At 45.0% G+C, this 17,364-nt stretch overlaps 1 protein-coding gene across 1 annotated transcript in view; it reads right to left on the bottom strand.

The window, feature by feature from the left end:
• Window positions 1-16,751, bottom strand: part of TSEN54 (tRNA splicing endonuclease subunit 54) — a 199,717-nt gene extending 182,966 nt beyond the window's left edge. Inside the window, exon 1 of the mRNA XM_078654528.1 lies at window positions 16,580-16,751. Coding sequence (XP_078510654.1) covers window positions 16,580-16,638 — 59 coding nt within the window. The 5' untranslated portion in view covers window positions 16,639-16,751. The remainder of the gene's footprint in view (window positions 1-16,579) is intronic.
• Window positions 16,752-17,364: the final 613 nt, after the last annotated feature.

The following is a 17,364-nucleotide window of genomic DNA, read 5'->3' as shown; positions in this document are numbered from 1 at the left end:
CTAATTTTTGATTCTATTACAGGACCGGAGGCTTCGGATTATGCTAGTTTAACGCTTAGCAACACAATCACAGTCTTAAATCTCCCACCGGTACAAATTATACTGCTTAAATAGGCTGAGAAACCCCATCAGAAGAAATAAAACTTGCACAACAATGTGAAGTAGTATCGTACTTGAGCAAACTGCGTCTTACAATAGGTTCTAACACCCTTTTCTGGCGCAAGGCCCTCAACCATCGGCTGTAATAGCCTCGTACTCACATATAACATGTCAATAATCATCAACAATCATATGAACATATACGCGAAAACCTCAGATAGTAAATCCGAGAATCATCGTCATGAGGCATGTGAAGAAACACCCATAAAGTCTATTATCTCGAATTCGTGCGACCAGGCCCTGACCACATGCAGTTCAGACCTCGCTGACAGAGCAACATCCTAGAGTATATACTGTACCTGTAAAACGCGGGCTTGCCTCGCCATAGGAACACCTGAAGATGAAATGCTTCGTAACACAGCCTGACAATATTTAATGTCCAGTCAAAATACTATTATACGTCTAGTAATAAAGGAAATCACTAGGATTAGCCAGATTTGGAATATTTACGCCACTAAAAAAGAATCCGAAAGAAAAAACCCCGACTCAAGTTCAGCAACCTGCCCTGAACCTAGAATGAGTCGCAGAAAACGGCCAAAATGGACGCAATAAGGCCAACGTTGCTGAATTCCTCGTACATTATTCGATAAATAATTCACAAGTAGAGAATCAGTCCTAACCCAGCCGCCAAATGGCGAACATATCAACAAAGCGACCCTCTAACGCCGAAACGTATGTCGGGAATGGAAGGACCCAGAAACACGAAATGAACGCCCTCAGTGCGTTCGAAAACCAGGAAAGAATTGTAGATACCAGAAACATGATCGTAAATAAAACAAAGTCGGAATACATACCACCTAGGGAGACTGTACTTACCACAATGCCATGTGACAAATCTAGACCCGTGCTTACTAAACGGCAAAGATTAATCCGCGGGCCGTAGCTCCCTGGAGAACCAGAAAGGCATCTGCCTTTCCCTACCGGAGTACTACTCCATGAGAAAAGGGGGGAGGATTTTTCTTTTTTAAAATGGAGTCCACCCTGCACGAAAGGAGCGACTCAGTCGCCGGAAATACAAGGAAACCGGATGGAACAATCCTTTACTGCCATGTAGGCTACGGCGGTATATCGCGACAACTTAATTATGAAAGATGCGGCAGAATGGCCTGAATCCTGGGGCAAGCCCCAAATGCATGAAGGTTAGAACCGGGCTATTCCAGCCCATCAAACTGACGTCTGGAATGTGAGGCCAAGGCCTGATAAGATAGACCAACCATACATAAATGTATCCAATTAGCTTGAGAGGTAAAATAGCACGGTACTCGGAGGGTACTAGAGAGCTGAGAGCTTGGGATAACTGATACATTGCATCAAACATTAGAACCGCCACCGGAACAACTGCCAATGTAGGGAAGGAGATCACCAGACTCTCCCCCTGAGCGCTATTATGCCAGAAGCTGCGGAAAAACGATGGAAAAGAACCGACCAACTAGTATGAATGTGACCACAAGCAAAAAACGCCCACCCTTTATACACCCAGTGGTAATAAAAAATCTGTCCCAGAGGGACCACTGGTGTCCAACCGTATGAAAGGGTTATGCTCCTCTCGGACGATATGGCGCAAATGGCATCATACCGACGCCTATCGCCAAACGTGGCTGACTGCGACAGTGAATTGCAGCCTGTCAAATCTGGGAATCCCTTTCTGAAACGACTAGGAAAAGAAGCCTGGCGACGCCGTCGGGCAATCCCTCAGCTATACCCAAAAAAAGGGGTCGCAACGCCCTAGGCTAAATCCCCTCACACACGCGCGCCTGCCTTACGTGTTGGCGAAAAAGAAATACGAAATAAAAATAATAAAATAAAATCATAAGTAAATAGACAAAAAACAAAACCATGCTCAAGGAGTTGTGGTAGCAGGAGGAAAATGGGCGTCAATCAAGCCCCGTCACCCTGAGGCAGGTAACGTCATACTCGAGGCCCCGTTGACCACACAAGAACGGGAAGAACCTGGGTGTCAACGTAATTAGTTCAGGAGGCTCTTGCGCTCCTATCGGTAGTTGTCATCCTCCAATATATATATATACTTAAATATATCCCATCATCACCCTCAAGGGATATCCATATTCAATATACATAGTAGTGCAAAGCACAGTGCAATGGAGGAGTAGAGGGGGAGCCAACCCTGTGCACACCAAAACAGAGAAACGAATAACGTATCGGCTCCTCAGCAAAGCTGTAGTCATTATACCAGCCCAGAGGGTGTCGGGAGGCTTTGTAAAATACCAGGAGCGTGTGCGCACTCCGAGGGCCAGCCTATTATTAAACCTGGAGGCTACCAGGAAATCTGCTCAGGTAAAGAAGGAGGCACTGAGACCTCAAAACAAAACAAACAGGGGACGCCTGCGACGTGCGTAGGCCTAAGTGCCCAAAATTAAATCCAAAATTGTGCCCAATGGGTTACGCACACCGGAGCGTTAAGACTCCAAAAAACCGCACTCGGCTACTAGGGAAAGCCTTTGGCGGAGAGAGCGCGAGACCGCGCAACAATTCAAGCAACCCTATGGGAGTGACCGGAAAACTTCAGCCATGTGGAACCAGCCTGTTGGGACCTAATCTAGGAACAAAATTTCTAGACACACACCAGCTACCCATTTCATCATGGCGCGACGCTAGCGCCACATGTAAGCTCCGGAGGGAGCGTTTGATTCAGCTGGCGGCTGAGGCCAGGCCTTCCATGAGGATCAATGTCGCCGGCATAAGTAGAGCGGTCTCCCTACTCCCGCAGGAGCGATGTGCAAGTTGCATTGACGGGTGAAACCAAACGCTACCAAGCGCATTCATGCCCTCCAGTATAAATAATAAAAACACACACCAGGAGAATATTAAACAAAAATAAATGATAGATAGTAATCATTTGATAATCGGAAAACAACATGGTCCGGAGACCTGGGATCGAACCCTGCACCACAGGATAAGAGGCAACTGCCCTGCCCCGAGGCCACGTGTTAAGTCCAATAATCGCGAAGCCGAGGAGGCCAGAAGACCCTGGCAGTGGGGAGCGAGGCTAATGAGGGGAGCGCGGCATGCGAAGAGCAGCGGGAGAATAAGGAAGCCTGATAAGGTCACCCGCATAGCGGAGCACCGTCGTGCTCCAAATCCCAGAAGGAGATTAGCAATGATGCCTGTTAGTTAGGTGAGTCAAGACGCCGTGGCGTCCCGCGGGTAGCAGGGACTGAAGCTGCGCCCGAGCGGGCCATCCGAGCACTCCACGTGGAGACTCTGCTGCGGGAGAAGGCGCAACACTCGTACGCCGCTCCCCACTAGAAATTTCAACCCTGCCCGCAGGCCATCAGGGGACGAAAACCCTGGCCGGGAGGCCGCAATGGTGATAAAGCAAAGCTTCCACGGAGTAAGCCGCTCCCAGCGGGAGCCACTCCGTCCCTAAGAACATAAAACTAAGCAATGGCGCCCGTGAGCGCTGACTCAAGAAAATACGGCAATGCCGGTTAAGCCGACAAACAAGTAACAGACTCCTGGCATCAAAATCACTTTCTGCATCAACATAGCGCGATATAAGCGCAAAGTAATTAACATAGCGCGATAAAAGCGCAAAGCATTTAACATATCGATATGATTGCCAACACACTGGTAATATCATCAAAGATAATCCAACCGTCACCTAAGACATAAATCATAGCACAATGTTCGGAGCACTTAACTGTCTGCGTGAGCAGCAAAGAAAGAGGAGGAGACACAGGATGCAGCAGCTATTATGGGGCTATACAGGATGTGATGTATGTACAAGCATCATGGGAAATGTAGTTTTTATTTGCATACAAAACGTTTTTCATTGGCTGCTGTGAGTGGCAAATATAAGAAAGAGAAGCATAATCCGAAGCCTCCGGTCCTGTAATAGAATCTTAAGCATCCCCAACGTGTGGGCGGACAGTATACTGATGCACATGAGAATAGTAGAAAAAAAGGATAGGGCATGGGCATTAAAAGGATACCTCCTTCATATATAATAACGGATAGGTGTCCACCACCTACAGTTTTATGGAAAAAGCCAGCTGCTTGCAATTGGCACACAAACGTATACATGTTTATCATCCCACCTACGTATGCACCTTTCCACCACCAAGTTGCATAGAATCGATATCTTCTCACCCAAGTCGTCTTTTCTCATACATGTTAAAAATCGAATATAGGATATGTCGCCTTTAAGGGATCCTTCCTCTACTCATCTCATACCATCGCATTGCTTTCATCACTGCATTATTCTGCATTGTCTAAAGCAACACTATTCGTCTTCCCACCAAAGCTTTGGAAAGACTACAAGGGGTGGAGATCTATAAAGCACACCTCACTCTCAGTCTAAAAGGAGCAGGCGACTTCTTGACATTTCTCCACTGACTGCCAAATGAACAGCGGGTTTGCTTCAAAACCCCGTGCACTAAACACCAAGCACTGCATGACTGTGACCCAGGCTGCACAAGACCCCCACACCAGCCTCCTAAAACGGTTCCCTCATTCTCCAAACAAGACATAAATGGCTTTGTCTGAGATACCTGCACACCATAAGCACCACCGCAAAAGACTACCTCTCAGTCTCTGCATTCAAGTCTGATTTCAGGAAAATACCTCAAAGGACAGCACACCGCCCTCAAGTAGCAAGCTTATTGTCCAGAAACGACTATTTGTCTCACCAACAGTGCTGTTAGCGAGTCCTTCCACAAAACCTCTCTAACCCATAAACCATCAAAGTAACCTGATGCATACTTTGCAGATGCAGCCATCAGTTTAGTTCAAGCTCTCCTCTGACTTTTAGTAGAACCCAAATCCAATCAAGGGCCAATCCACATAATGTGCCCTGCTGGAGCACAGATCTCACGTACCATTCAAAGCATCCTATATACAGATAGCCTGCCCTCAGGATGTCCCCTCTCACTCTGCCAACAATTTTGCAAACTATCCTTTATAGAGCACGGTCTCCTGGCAGGCTGTCCCAGGATCATAAAACCCCATTCAGGTCTCAACAATAGATTCAGATTTAGTTACAGTTTTACACCGGAAATGTATAGGAGTGTTCATTCGTGCGAGCCTGGCTGTATTGTAAGTGCAGTAAACATTTGCTTTAAAAAAAAAGAATGTAATCCTAAAAATAAAACCTACATGCAATGATGCATGAAATAGGGTCCTGTGAGTTGGTATGAACAACTAATTCATCTGTGTCCCATGAGGGCACACCAAGCTATGGGGAGGGTGAATACACTGGTAGAAATAATATAAAAATCACTCAACGGAAGTAGACCACCCCCTTGACATGGAGGAGGTTCCCACCCTTACCCTTCTTATTTTTTTTTTTTATTCAAGAGTTTTATATAGCGTTGGCAAGACCCGAGGGTATCAGAGCGTTTTACAACAGTACATGTTCAACAAATAACGTGTAGACCAAACAGTTGAATCAAACCAGGACAAAGCAGGGTTGAGGACGAAGGAGGAAAAGTAGCAGGGGAGGGGTAAAGGAGATCTAAAAGTTGAGGTCAGGTCTTTGTGGGTAATTGATGTACCGCTAGTTAAAATGTTGGAATGGGAAGAGATCCTTTAGCTTTTGAAGCTCAAGAAGAAAGGGTTTGTCCCGATATGTGTTGGGATGGGGTTCCAGATTTTTGGGGCAATGCTGGAGAAGGAGCGTGCCTGGATTTTTTGTTTGTGAGATTTCGGAGGAATGGGGAGAAGGGTGATTAAGCTCCGGGAAGCAAAGAGAGGACTAAAACACATTGACTTAGCCAAAGTTAGGGAGACCCTAATACACAACCTAGTACACATGGACCGGGAGAATAAGGAGACGGAGGAAGAGGACGATTTGAACATGGTGTCATTCACTGGTCACGCTGATAGAGCGGAAATTGGCCCTGGCCGTACTACTAGAGTTAACTCCTATAAACATAGGCACCGACCCAATATTCTATAAACCTTGCCATAACCTGCTAGGTGGGAGATATGTATAGACCCATAAGTTCTATATCCACTCATTATTGTTGCTGTGAAGACCTCGCGGGGGAGAGGGGACGGATAGTGGGGAGTTATACTATTACTGTTTGTAGTTTAATTGAACAACATGGGCGATATTTAAAGTATATAATCCTATAGAACTTCTGTTAACGAATCAACCTACAGCCGCCAAATGTACTGATATTATCATAAATGCTCAATAAAATTAGTTTTGAGGAAAGGGTGATTAAGCTCCTCGGTTTTCTTGTTTGACCTGTCTTTTTGAGTTTAGAGGCGAGGTAAGCTGGTTTTCCCATGTGAAGGGCTGTGCGAGTTAGGCAATCCTTTCTAAAAACTGCAGCGAACGTCAATTGGGAGCCAGTTAGTTCAGTTCTTTCAGGGCAGGGGAGATGTGGTCTTATTTTATGATTTCTGTGACCATTCTGGCTGCTGTATTGAGGGTGGTTCGAAAAGGGTTGAGGTGGGATTTCACAGTTCCTGCGAGGGTGACAATTCCGTAGTCTAATCTAGACAACACTACTGCTTACATGGCAGATTTGAGATAATTCGGTGGTAGTTAGGGTTTGATTTTGTTCAGAAGTTTCAGGTTGTAAAATGCACACTTCGCACTATTCTTTATATAATTTTTCATAGTCAGTTTTTGTCTGATAAGAGTCTGTAATGCATGTATGTACCTTTTCCCTGCAATGACTAATCTCATGCTAGGGTCACTGCAAAATCATTTCTCTTCAAATCTCTCTCCCCCATGCCCCTGGGAGATGCAGGGTCAAAGCCCAGACCCTCAGATCCACTCTTCGGCAATACTCTGTCCAAGTTGTACAAGTAACAATGGCTCTGTCGGATTTGTTTTCACAAAATAATATTTTTAACAATAGTCTAGAAGGTTACCAAGAATCCTCACAAATGTTATTAATCCCTACAATAGGACTGCTCCAACCGTAGTAAATTAAATCAATGAATGCATTCATAATAGTGACTTGTCCTCCTGAGTGAATCGTTTGTAGTTTATGATAGTTATCATCACTATATAATCCAATGTCATCTAAGAAATACAAGGTGCTCTGTCAAGTACATACAATTATATACATGGCGTTCTGTGGGCACTAAAAATTGCAAACATGGGAACAGAAAACTTCCCCTGTAGTACTTTGTCAAGTAAGACAGTGGGCTAATCACTGTGATGCTCCTGTGCTCAAGCTTCAGCTCGGTACTGCTAAAGTCTGTTCTTATGCCCGAGTACAGGCGCATCATCGTGCCCACAGAACGCTGTTTTAACTTCTACACCACAACCATGTCACGAGTAATGTGAATTTTTGGGTTCCCCTTCTGCTTCACATAAGGCAGTTCAATTGCTTTTTCTACAAAGTATGTGCATTCCTTGAGCCACTATAATTTAGGATTTCTCCATACCTCGCCCTGAAAAAGACCAGACTAAATTAATATAATTAACACAATTGTGGGTCGACATGCCGTTATACTTTTAATATGCCTCAACTTTTATTCATATTGCACTGATCTAGATTCGTGAAGCCAGGCTTTGTCATTACTTTTCACATATGTAGTTGTACATACTACCGAAATTACACTTCGCACAAGCACTGCCTTGTGTTTCTGGATTTATGTTGATTTGTATAGTGATAGTAACGATTCTAAACAACAAACGATTAAATGATTTATCCAGGGAGAGAATCACTACTATGAGTGTTTGTGGGTTAATTTCATGTATTTCAGTTGAAGCAATCGAGTTGAAGTGATTTATCACATTTGTGAGGATTCTTGGTAACCTCCCCAGAGTATTGCAGAAATTACATTTTGGGTAACCAAAGTGGATTAGTCAGCCGCATACACATCCTTCCTGCTGTTGTTTTTAGTTTATATTCAAAATTGGTTCAATTGGCCTGGCCTGCCCCCCCGTCTCCACCCTAACATACACACACAATACTTTTGTGAACCAGGCTCCTAGTGGACACATTTTGTTGAGGCTTCTTTATGCTACTGGGCAGTCTGCGAGGAGGTGGTGCCATATAGAGTACAATCTGCAAAGTGGACGGTGCAGTTTCTGGGAGTGGTCTCAAGGCAGGGTGTCTGTAAATTGGTAGGATCCCGTGGAACAGTATGTGAGGTCTGTGCTCATGCAGAGCAGTGTGTAGAATGTCATCTAAAGGGCATATAATGCATGAGGACGTCCCACTGATTGCTATAGTTTGAGGGGGGTCAGACATCTAAAGGTCACAGTTCTCAAAGGTGAAGGGCACAGCCTGCAAATGAATGGGTTCTTGGAGGACACGTCTGTATAGACTGCTGTTTAGAGGGCAGACTATGTTTGAGAGCATGGTCACAGGGTAGGCACAGTCTTTAAGGGAGTGAACTTGAAGCAGACACAGTCGTTTAGGAAAGATATTGGACGATCTGCCTGTTAAACCGTTTTTTTTGGGGAAGAATAACATTTACACCATTCCAAAAGCAGGTGTCTAGAAACAGCAAACTACCAGCAGTAATTGTAGGAACCTCTTACCTACTGTCATGAACGTAGGTGTGACGGAACTAGGCCTCGTGTTTACATGACTGCTAGCCTTTGGGTCAGACATGGAATGCTGCTAACAGCCTGCATGACTGGAGACTGATGTGACTGACAGCAACTGCACGCTTTGGTTTGGGAGCAACGGCAGACCTGTGGCTGTGTTTGAATCCATCAGTCTGAGGAGTACTGCTAAGTAATAATCTATGGGGTGACCAACTAGCCATGAGAACCTGGGTAGTGAACAGTACAAGTAGCAACGGTTCTGTCGGGTTGGTTACCCAAAATGTAATTTCAGCAATACTAGGGGGTTACCAAGAATCCTCACAAAAATGATAAAATCACTTCAACTCGATTGCTCCAAATGAAATACATTAAATTAACACACACTTTGTAGTAGTCATTCTCTCCCTGGATGAATCGTTTGTTGTATTGTTAGTACACCATACAAACCGTTTTTGCTTTTTAGCCTCCTATTTTTGACCTTGTTTTTGTGGATTCTAGGACTCTGGGCACTTTACCACTGCTAATCGGTGCTAAAGTGCATATGCTCTCCATGTAAATTGTGATATGATAGGTTATCCGTGATTGGCATATTTGATTTACTGGTAAGTCCCTAGTAAAGTGTACAGTGTGTGCCAGAGCCTGTAAATCAATTGCTACTAGTGGACTTGCAGCACTGGTTGTGCCACCCACAAGAATATCCCTGTAAATGTGTCTCAGACCTACCACTGTGGCATCTGCATGCAATTGTTAACTGCAATGTTAACCTGGTAGGTGCACCCACTTGCCAGGCCCCAACCTTCCCTTTTCTTACATGTAAGGCACTCCAATGGTGGCTCCAAGGTACCCCGATGGGCAGGGTGCAGTGTATGTGAAAGGTAGGACATGTACTGGTGTGTGTGACATGTCCTGATCGCGAAATACTGTGTATTGCATGTTCCCTGTTGAAAGGCTATTTCTCCCATAGGTTAACATGAAGACTGATTTGTAAACACTTTTACAAATGTAGCTGGCCAAGGGTAGCTGACAGAAAAGTGGAGTTTAGTAAGCCTGAACTCAGGACTTACAAACTCATCTTTTAGTAAGTATGATTTTTATATTGTGTGTTTGGAAACACCACTTTTTAGAAAGTGGGTATTCCCTTGTCTAACCATCCATGAGCCTTTGCCTGTTTTGTGTATTAGCTGTCTGGGCTTTAGATCGACAGGGGCTGGGTTGAGCATTCACAATAGACAGACACCATGGGGGGTTGAGGTGTATCCTGCCTTTCCTGGGTGTCCATACCCAGGCTGAATAAACCTGGTTGCATTTAGAATAGTGGGAGGAGTTGTTGCATGCACCTGAATGGACTGTGTCCGTTATCCACAATGCTGTCTCCATCCCCTGGAGTGAGCCTGGCCCGAGCCAGGCAGAACTGCATTAAGTATGCCAGTGGAACTTTGTGTGTGCCAACTTCAAAGGGAAATGTGGAACAAATATTGGGACCCTGATCCCAGAACTTTAGATTACTGCTGGACTAAGGAACCTGTCAGAAACTACCGTTTTGCTGGGTTGGCCTGCAATTGTGCTTCTGTCTTCGGCAGGGAAAAGACTAGACTTTTGTTCCTGCATTCTAAGTATGTCCAAGGGCTTGATGTAGAGCTTGCCTCTTGTTGGAAGTCTCAGGGAAATCAAAGACTTAAACATCTTCTAGGTACCGGCTTCTGGAACTGGATGTTGCAGCTGCCACAAAGGAAAAAAGTAACCAGACGCCGTCAACCACACCGCTGCCAGCTCAGTGACCTGAAGGCACCACCGAGGGCATGGTCTAATTCACACCGCAACCTTGGTCTCACCGACAACGACGCCACCAAGCCACTACTTGCACTGTGACCTGTATAAAGTCTATTTTTGCTTTATTGGTACTGTGGATTACTGTGTGGTGGATATTTATTGTTTTGGTCTTGTTTTATAGAGATAAGTATTTGATATTTTGTCTAAAACTGGTGTGGTGTCCTTTTGTAGTGTTTTCACTGTATTACTGTTTGTTATATGCAAATGCTTAACACACTGCTTCTGGGATAAGCCTGACTGCTCGTGCTAAGCTCCAAGGAGGAGGGGTTATTTTAGGCGTGTAATCCCCTTATCCTGACTAGAGTGGTGGATTCTGTTGGGCTTACGTGCATACCCTAGCCACCCAGCATACCTTAGCCAGCCAGAAAACCTGTTTCTAATTGTGAGTTTCTGTGAATACCTTCATACTATCACTCAGTCTGTTACACACCAAAGTACTCTTTCTCCTCATATCTTTTGTAAATACACCATCTGCACATCTCACATGTCAACTTTTTCCTCTTCACTAATGCACTTTCACTCTGTCCTTCTCTTCATCAAAACCTTTCACTTTCTGGCTCCTTTATCTTCTCCCCGCTTTCTTTTGCCGCTGCAAATATTTCACCAGTTGGTATCCTTTATCACTTGTACATGCAAAATAGTATGTGCAATTGGCACGAATGTGATCAGTGGTCAGCAGAGAAGCCAAGGGATGCTTTGATTCATCACTGCGAGAGAAGAACTCAGAGTAGTGCAATTACTGGTAAGTAATCAAAGTATTACCTCCTTGTCACACTCGCCATGATGAGTTACAATCATGAGATGTACCCAAGCCCCAAACTGGAGAAGGACACTGTAACCATAATCCAGAAAAAACTTTAATCGGAAAGAAGGGCAAACCAACTGTTACATCACACACAGTCAACACATATTGCTCTGAAGGTGCCTCTAAACGATCAAAGAAGGGGGCACACGCAGGAGTATGCTACCCAGCCAGGACACCCCCCCCCCCCTCTTATGCTCAAAGCGCGATACCCAACCAGGGTCGCCTACGCTTGGGAGCTCAACAAGCGATACCATGACAATTTTCAGTCATGCAGCAACGGCCTGGAGACTATGTGGTGGCAGGTCATCTGGACCCAGCCGACTCCCTAGGCACTAAACTTTACACTGTACTACAAACTGTATAAAAGATAGGAAACACCCTTGAACAGATGTGCACATCACTTGAAGGAAGAATTGTTAAAGTGATGATGGTCTTTACTCTATTACATGCTGATCATCGCAAGTTAGCCTACAAAGTGTTAAGGCACAATCTGGCTAAACTCCAAACAACCACACATGGATCAACAGCACTAATGCAGGCTCTGATGGTTCGAATGCACACACTGGAAGGCAGGGCGAAAGATGCGGAGGGCTGTTCAGGAGAAACAATATACATGTTGTGGGTCTTCCGTGAGGTGTGGAGGGCTCGAACTCAGCGACCTATGCCAAGACATGGATCTGCACTCTGCTCTCCTCATTCTTTACTATCTAAAGAGCCAACCGTGTAGCGGCCCGCTCTCCACCACTTGGCGTCAACCCCTGGCCTTTCTTATTTCGCCTGCCCAACTATAGGGATCGCGACTCCGTTCGGTGTGAGGTGCGAAAGCTGCAAGAGATAAAAGTGGGCAGCACCTCGGTCATGCTCTTTCCCGACTGTACCATGGTGATACAGTGACAGAGGAGTTCTTTCCTTGTGGTCAAGTGGCGTCTCTGAACTGGCCATACGCTAATTTCTTTTGTTTCCTGTCCGGAAGCGAGTGGTGGCAGATGTGGCCACGCAATTTTTTCAACTCTGCAGAAGACACCTGGGATTTAATGGAATCCAATGGTCTTGTGGCATCGCGCCCAGCTGAACCGGTGCAAGCCTGGGTGTGGCTTAGAGCCGCAGCAGAGGGCTCCAAAAATGGGACCGCCGTCTCACACAGCCAGGTCCCACCCCAAACCTATAAAAAGTAATACTGGAGCGATTTCAGGCCTTACAGATGGCAGCCACAATTTGAAAACATATTCAGAGTCCGGATTCTGACAAGACCTCTGTGAAATCCTTCAGTGATGATGGCTCCTCCACCACATGGCCCTCTAGACCGGACTCGGTGGTGCCGACAGAAGTGACTTCCCAAACCGCTGACAATCTAATATGAATATAAGCAGACTTGTCTGTATACCTTAAAAAGGTATACAGACAAGTAATTTAAGGCTTAATTTAAGATAAGTAATTTAAGGCTTAAATTATTCTCTTTTACTTATCACCTCCATGTACTGTTTCTGCAAGCACTAACCTCTCTTATTTTGCAGCTGATTTTGGCCTGGCTTACAGGGACATAGGGATTTTAAATCTTTGTGTATCGCCCACCAGGCCTTCTGGGAAACAGGCCCAGTGATCAATCACTCTCTGACCACCACATATCATCCCAGCAAACAACTGCGCTCATCTCATGCTTTTTTAGCCATAGTTCCCAAGATCAGGAGATCAAGAGCAGGAGGTTGCTCGTTCTCCTTTAATGTGGCCAAATTGTGGAATGCCCTTCCCCTTTATCTGAGATCTAATTCTGACCTGCCCTCCTTTCGTAAACAATTAAAAACGTTCCTGTTTAATAAATAGAGCTCTCCCCCGGCCCATGGGCCTCCGTAGGCAGCACCTTGGTCTCAGCGCTTGGATGCCTCAGGGCAGCTATTCGCGCTTTATAAAATCCATTTTCATTTCATTTCATTTCAGTGCACAGGTAGACACAATATCGCTCTGAATCACTGATTAACATGCAACCATTATTGCAGTTGGCAGCCCTCTACCCTGTCACGTGGGGTACTGCAACCCTGGCTTTCACAATCTACCCCCAGTACTTTCTTCAACTAACCTCTGCGGTCGGTACTTGCCACATATAGTTTGGCAGACCTGTTTTTCCTCCACTCTCATAATGTTACTTGTTCAGACATACCCTTTCCCCACAGTTACAACAAGCTGCCCGGGCCCCCCCCTTGCTCGACACTATGTTTGTGCACCACACATGCCCCTGCACAACCACACTGGTGTGTTTCACTTCGAGTAGCAGCCAAAATCGTTAGCAGAATACCGATAGCATCCGGGCAGACAATTTAAATTTCGGCGTGTTCCCGGATAAAGTGAATTTTCCCGTATATAAGCGTGGAAGGCTGTTTGAAACCACCCAGATTTGGCTCACGAAGGAGGAACATTTGAATATTTGTAAAAGGCTACATATTAATTCATGATGATAGCCTGAATACCACAAGATACACTTCTGGAATTACACTTCTGGAATTATGACATTGCTTATAAAAATATAGGTATTGTATATTTAATGTCTAAATGGAAGCCCTAGTCCTGATGAGGCCCGCAAGTTGATGGGCTGAAACGCGTCAACATTTTGAAAAAGGACACCTAATGAATTAAAATTCACTAACATTTACAAACAGCAGTGGATAAAAAATAAGGATCGAATTGAGGATCGGGAATACTGCGGTGATATGGTGTACCTGATTAAATAGGAATGCTCTTTTTGATAATATAGGGTAGAGCATCCGGTAAAACAGTAGGGGCTATGAGAAATAATGAGTGAAATCATAACCTGTTGTTTCCATTGTTTGGATACAATTGTATATGTTTGTTGTATATGTGTGTAAATATTTATGTATATATGTATTTATGTATATATATGTGTATATTGTATGAAAAAAAGCGTATCCGGTGACTAAATTAGTTATTGAGGTAATGGTTGGTAATTGACATATAGAAAACGGAAAGATTTATTGCATAACATGAAATAGGTCCAGATAGGTAATTAATAAACCTGTCTGAGCAAGTTTAATTGAATTGGTCCCACAGCATCATAGTTTGTTTTCGTCATGAATTTTCCCAGATGCTTTTAGGGTTATATAGGGAATCCCCTGTTAGATTATGCCTGCACAACCACAGGCGCAGCCATGAACCAGTTTTTACATATCACACAATAACATTATCTGGAATGTAAGATGTATGCACACACCCTCGCGCAGCTATGCCCTATACTCCTACCTTAAACACAGGTCATCACACAGTGCACTTTACAGAAGACATACCAGACACACGCTGAAGCCCCCAAACGCCAACAGTGGTGGCGCGGACAAGTATTCACCACTGACTACCACTCTTACGCCAGAGGTGTACTGATCTGGGTGAGTCCAGGGGTTCCATTCATATCATAGGAGGTCGAGACTGATGCGAAAGGTCAATATGTGTTAAATCACTGCCGACTTGAAGGCTGTTGCTTGCTGATGGGAGCAATATATGCCTATTAACACAGACCAAACATCCTCCTTTGCACATTATCGGGCAAGCTGACCCGTTGGAGTGTGGTCACGCGTGGGGGGGGGGGGGGGAGGGAGGGGAGGGTCTTCAACTCTGCACTGGACACGGCCCTAGATTGTTCCTTCCCTCCTCTACCTCGTTCCTTCCCTCCCCTATCTCGTTCCTTCCCTCCACTACCTCGCTCGTTCGCCGCATCCAATGCCTAGACACTGAGAGACTGAGGGATGCTTCATGGAGGGCAAGTAGTTGGGGGCTAATACAGGGCCTTAGGCTTTGTAATATTCATCCGGTTAACCATCCGACCCCGTGGACTTGCTCGTTGGTAGGGCTCTTATAGCCTCCCGAATGTCGAAGGGGGTGATGGGCTTTTCTAGTTCCATTCGCTGCTCGGGTGTGATGGTGAGCAGGCAGATCGTGGCGAAAAAGGCTTCAAGAGGATCCGGGCCAGTACTAGTTACTGATCTGTAGAGCATGGTGTAATGTTTTATCAGTTCCTCATGTATTCCATGTTCAGTGTGCAGAAGGTGCCCTGCTAAGGAATGTAGAGTAAAAATAGCGTGCCAAGGCTGATCCTGGCAAGGTGCACCGTCAACCAACAGACCTGTTGGAGGGTGCAGAGTTATTCCACCAGTATTTGTCCTCCCCCTTCTCCCTTTCTGATGACTAATATAGCCTTAGAGCCTCACGTTTCAGGCTCTACCGGCTCTAGTGTTGAGGGCATTTAACAAGGGAGCGGGTCTTAAATGGCCAGTAGAGTCTGCTACGGAGGACTCTAAGGCTATTTGAACATTACGCCGAGGGCAGAATGTTATAATTTGTACAAACAGAGGCCTCTCGGATCCAGATTCCTCGGGCTCAGAGAAGCATTTGTTATTGGCAATAGCTGTGAAATTAAAAAAAAACATTGGAATTTTGCTCTCCGGGCTTCTACCAGCTATTAGAAGCCAGAGCTCTCCATTATCTTTAATAGAGCGCTCAACATTCCAATATTGTAATATTGCTGATAATCTCACTGCAAAACTCGCCCACATCAACCACACATGCTTTAGGCCCCATATCTGGAACCATATGAGCATCAAATAATAGCTCCTGCACCTTGTTAATCTCATACTTATGGGCTTCAAACGTGCTCCTACTCGTTCATTGCGGCATTTGTCACTTACATACCAGTTGTACTTTGCTAACTAACATACATTCTTTTTCATGCAATACTGATCTTTTTGGGGGCTAATAATACTGAAATGTCAACTCTGTACCATGTTTATGCACTTTTTTGAAAAACAGATTCAAACAAAAAAAAGAGGTGAAACACGCTAAATGTTATACCAACAGAGACTGCGTCGCTGACATGGATTCAACAATGCCAATTTCACACTTTTAAAAAAATCGATCATGTTTTTTTTAATTAAAGTTAAGGACATAAATATAGCGCCCTATAGTGATATGTTTCAAAGTTAGTTTTAGTGCCACCGGGTCTGACATCGGAGGACCCGCCCCACTTTAAGCCCTTATTTTACTTTCCTGACAGCCTGGACTTGAAAAAGTTTGCCGACTCATACCCCAGTATACTCATTACCCCAGTATACAAAAAGACAAACCCCACCACAGATTGCATCCTTGGGATCCACGTCATCACATCTCATTTTACCCGAGTGCATTTTGAATGTGCTACGGTTACCGGTTTCAGAATCATACCCTAACAGTGCCATTCTCAGCTATAAGGACTTCATATCAATCACCACGTAAAGAGTGGTGCTTGGAGCTCACCACAGAAGACCCACCTCATCCTTGCTTTCGCACTACCCCGCTCCATGTCGTCGGGGGCTTGGGGCGACCCCATGTCCACCTTTACCGAGAAGGACGGATGAAACAAAACACAAAGTGTGTTTCCGCAGTTCAATTCTGTGTTGAAAATGAAACGAGCAGGGCAAAAGCATGGGCACTGAAAAGCACTTGCAGCCAATCGAGAAGAAGGAAATATATTCCAGGCGATGTGAGAAACCGTAACGATCTAGGATTGGTTTGTGGATTCTCGTTTTGGGATTGGTTAATAGAGTTCTCGGTGTTCATTGACTCCCTCGTCTAAGAGACGGTTTCGTAGCTTGCGATTGGCTGAAAACGCTTGCTAATTTTGTCTATTGTGGTGGGGGACGTTCTCCTGTGCGTCCCCCTTTCTGCCACCTTCGTAGTATCCCGTAACTGTTGTGTTGTGTCAGCGTTATCACAAAATGAACTGACACGTCATGAATCACATAAAATATTTATTATGATACAAAGGCCCGTCAGAAGCTGGGAAGCGTACTGACAGGAGTGAACAGCTGGAGCACGAATGACAGGAGGAGGTGACGGCGGCTACCCAGAGGGGGGGGAGGGGGTTATAATGAGGCATGGGAAGTTGGCCAATAGGAAGGGGTTGACAACAAAGGGGGTTGGGCTGAGGGAAAGAAAGACTGAACCGCTAACCATAAGGATGGTACACAACATCTCCCCTTTCTGTAAACAACAGGAATTTAGTACATAATAAAATCTCTGAACTTTCTAGGAATTTGTGAAAACCTTCCAGAAC

Source organism: Lissotriton helveticus, chromosome 7 (assembly GCF_964261635.1).
Source record: "Lissotriton helveticus chromosome 7, aLisHel1.1, whole genome shotgun sequence".
Lineage (NCBI taxonomy): Eukaryota > Metazoa > Chordata > Amphibia > Caudata > Salamandridae > Lissotriton > Lissotriton helveticus.
Note: the sequence above shows the minus strand (reverse complement) of the source record. Positions and strands in the feature narration are given on the sequence as shown.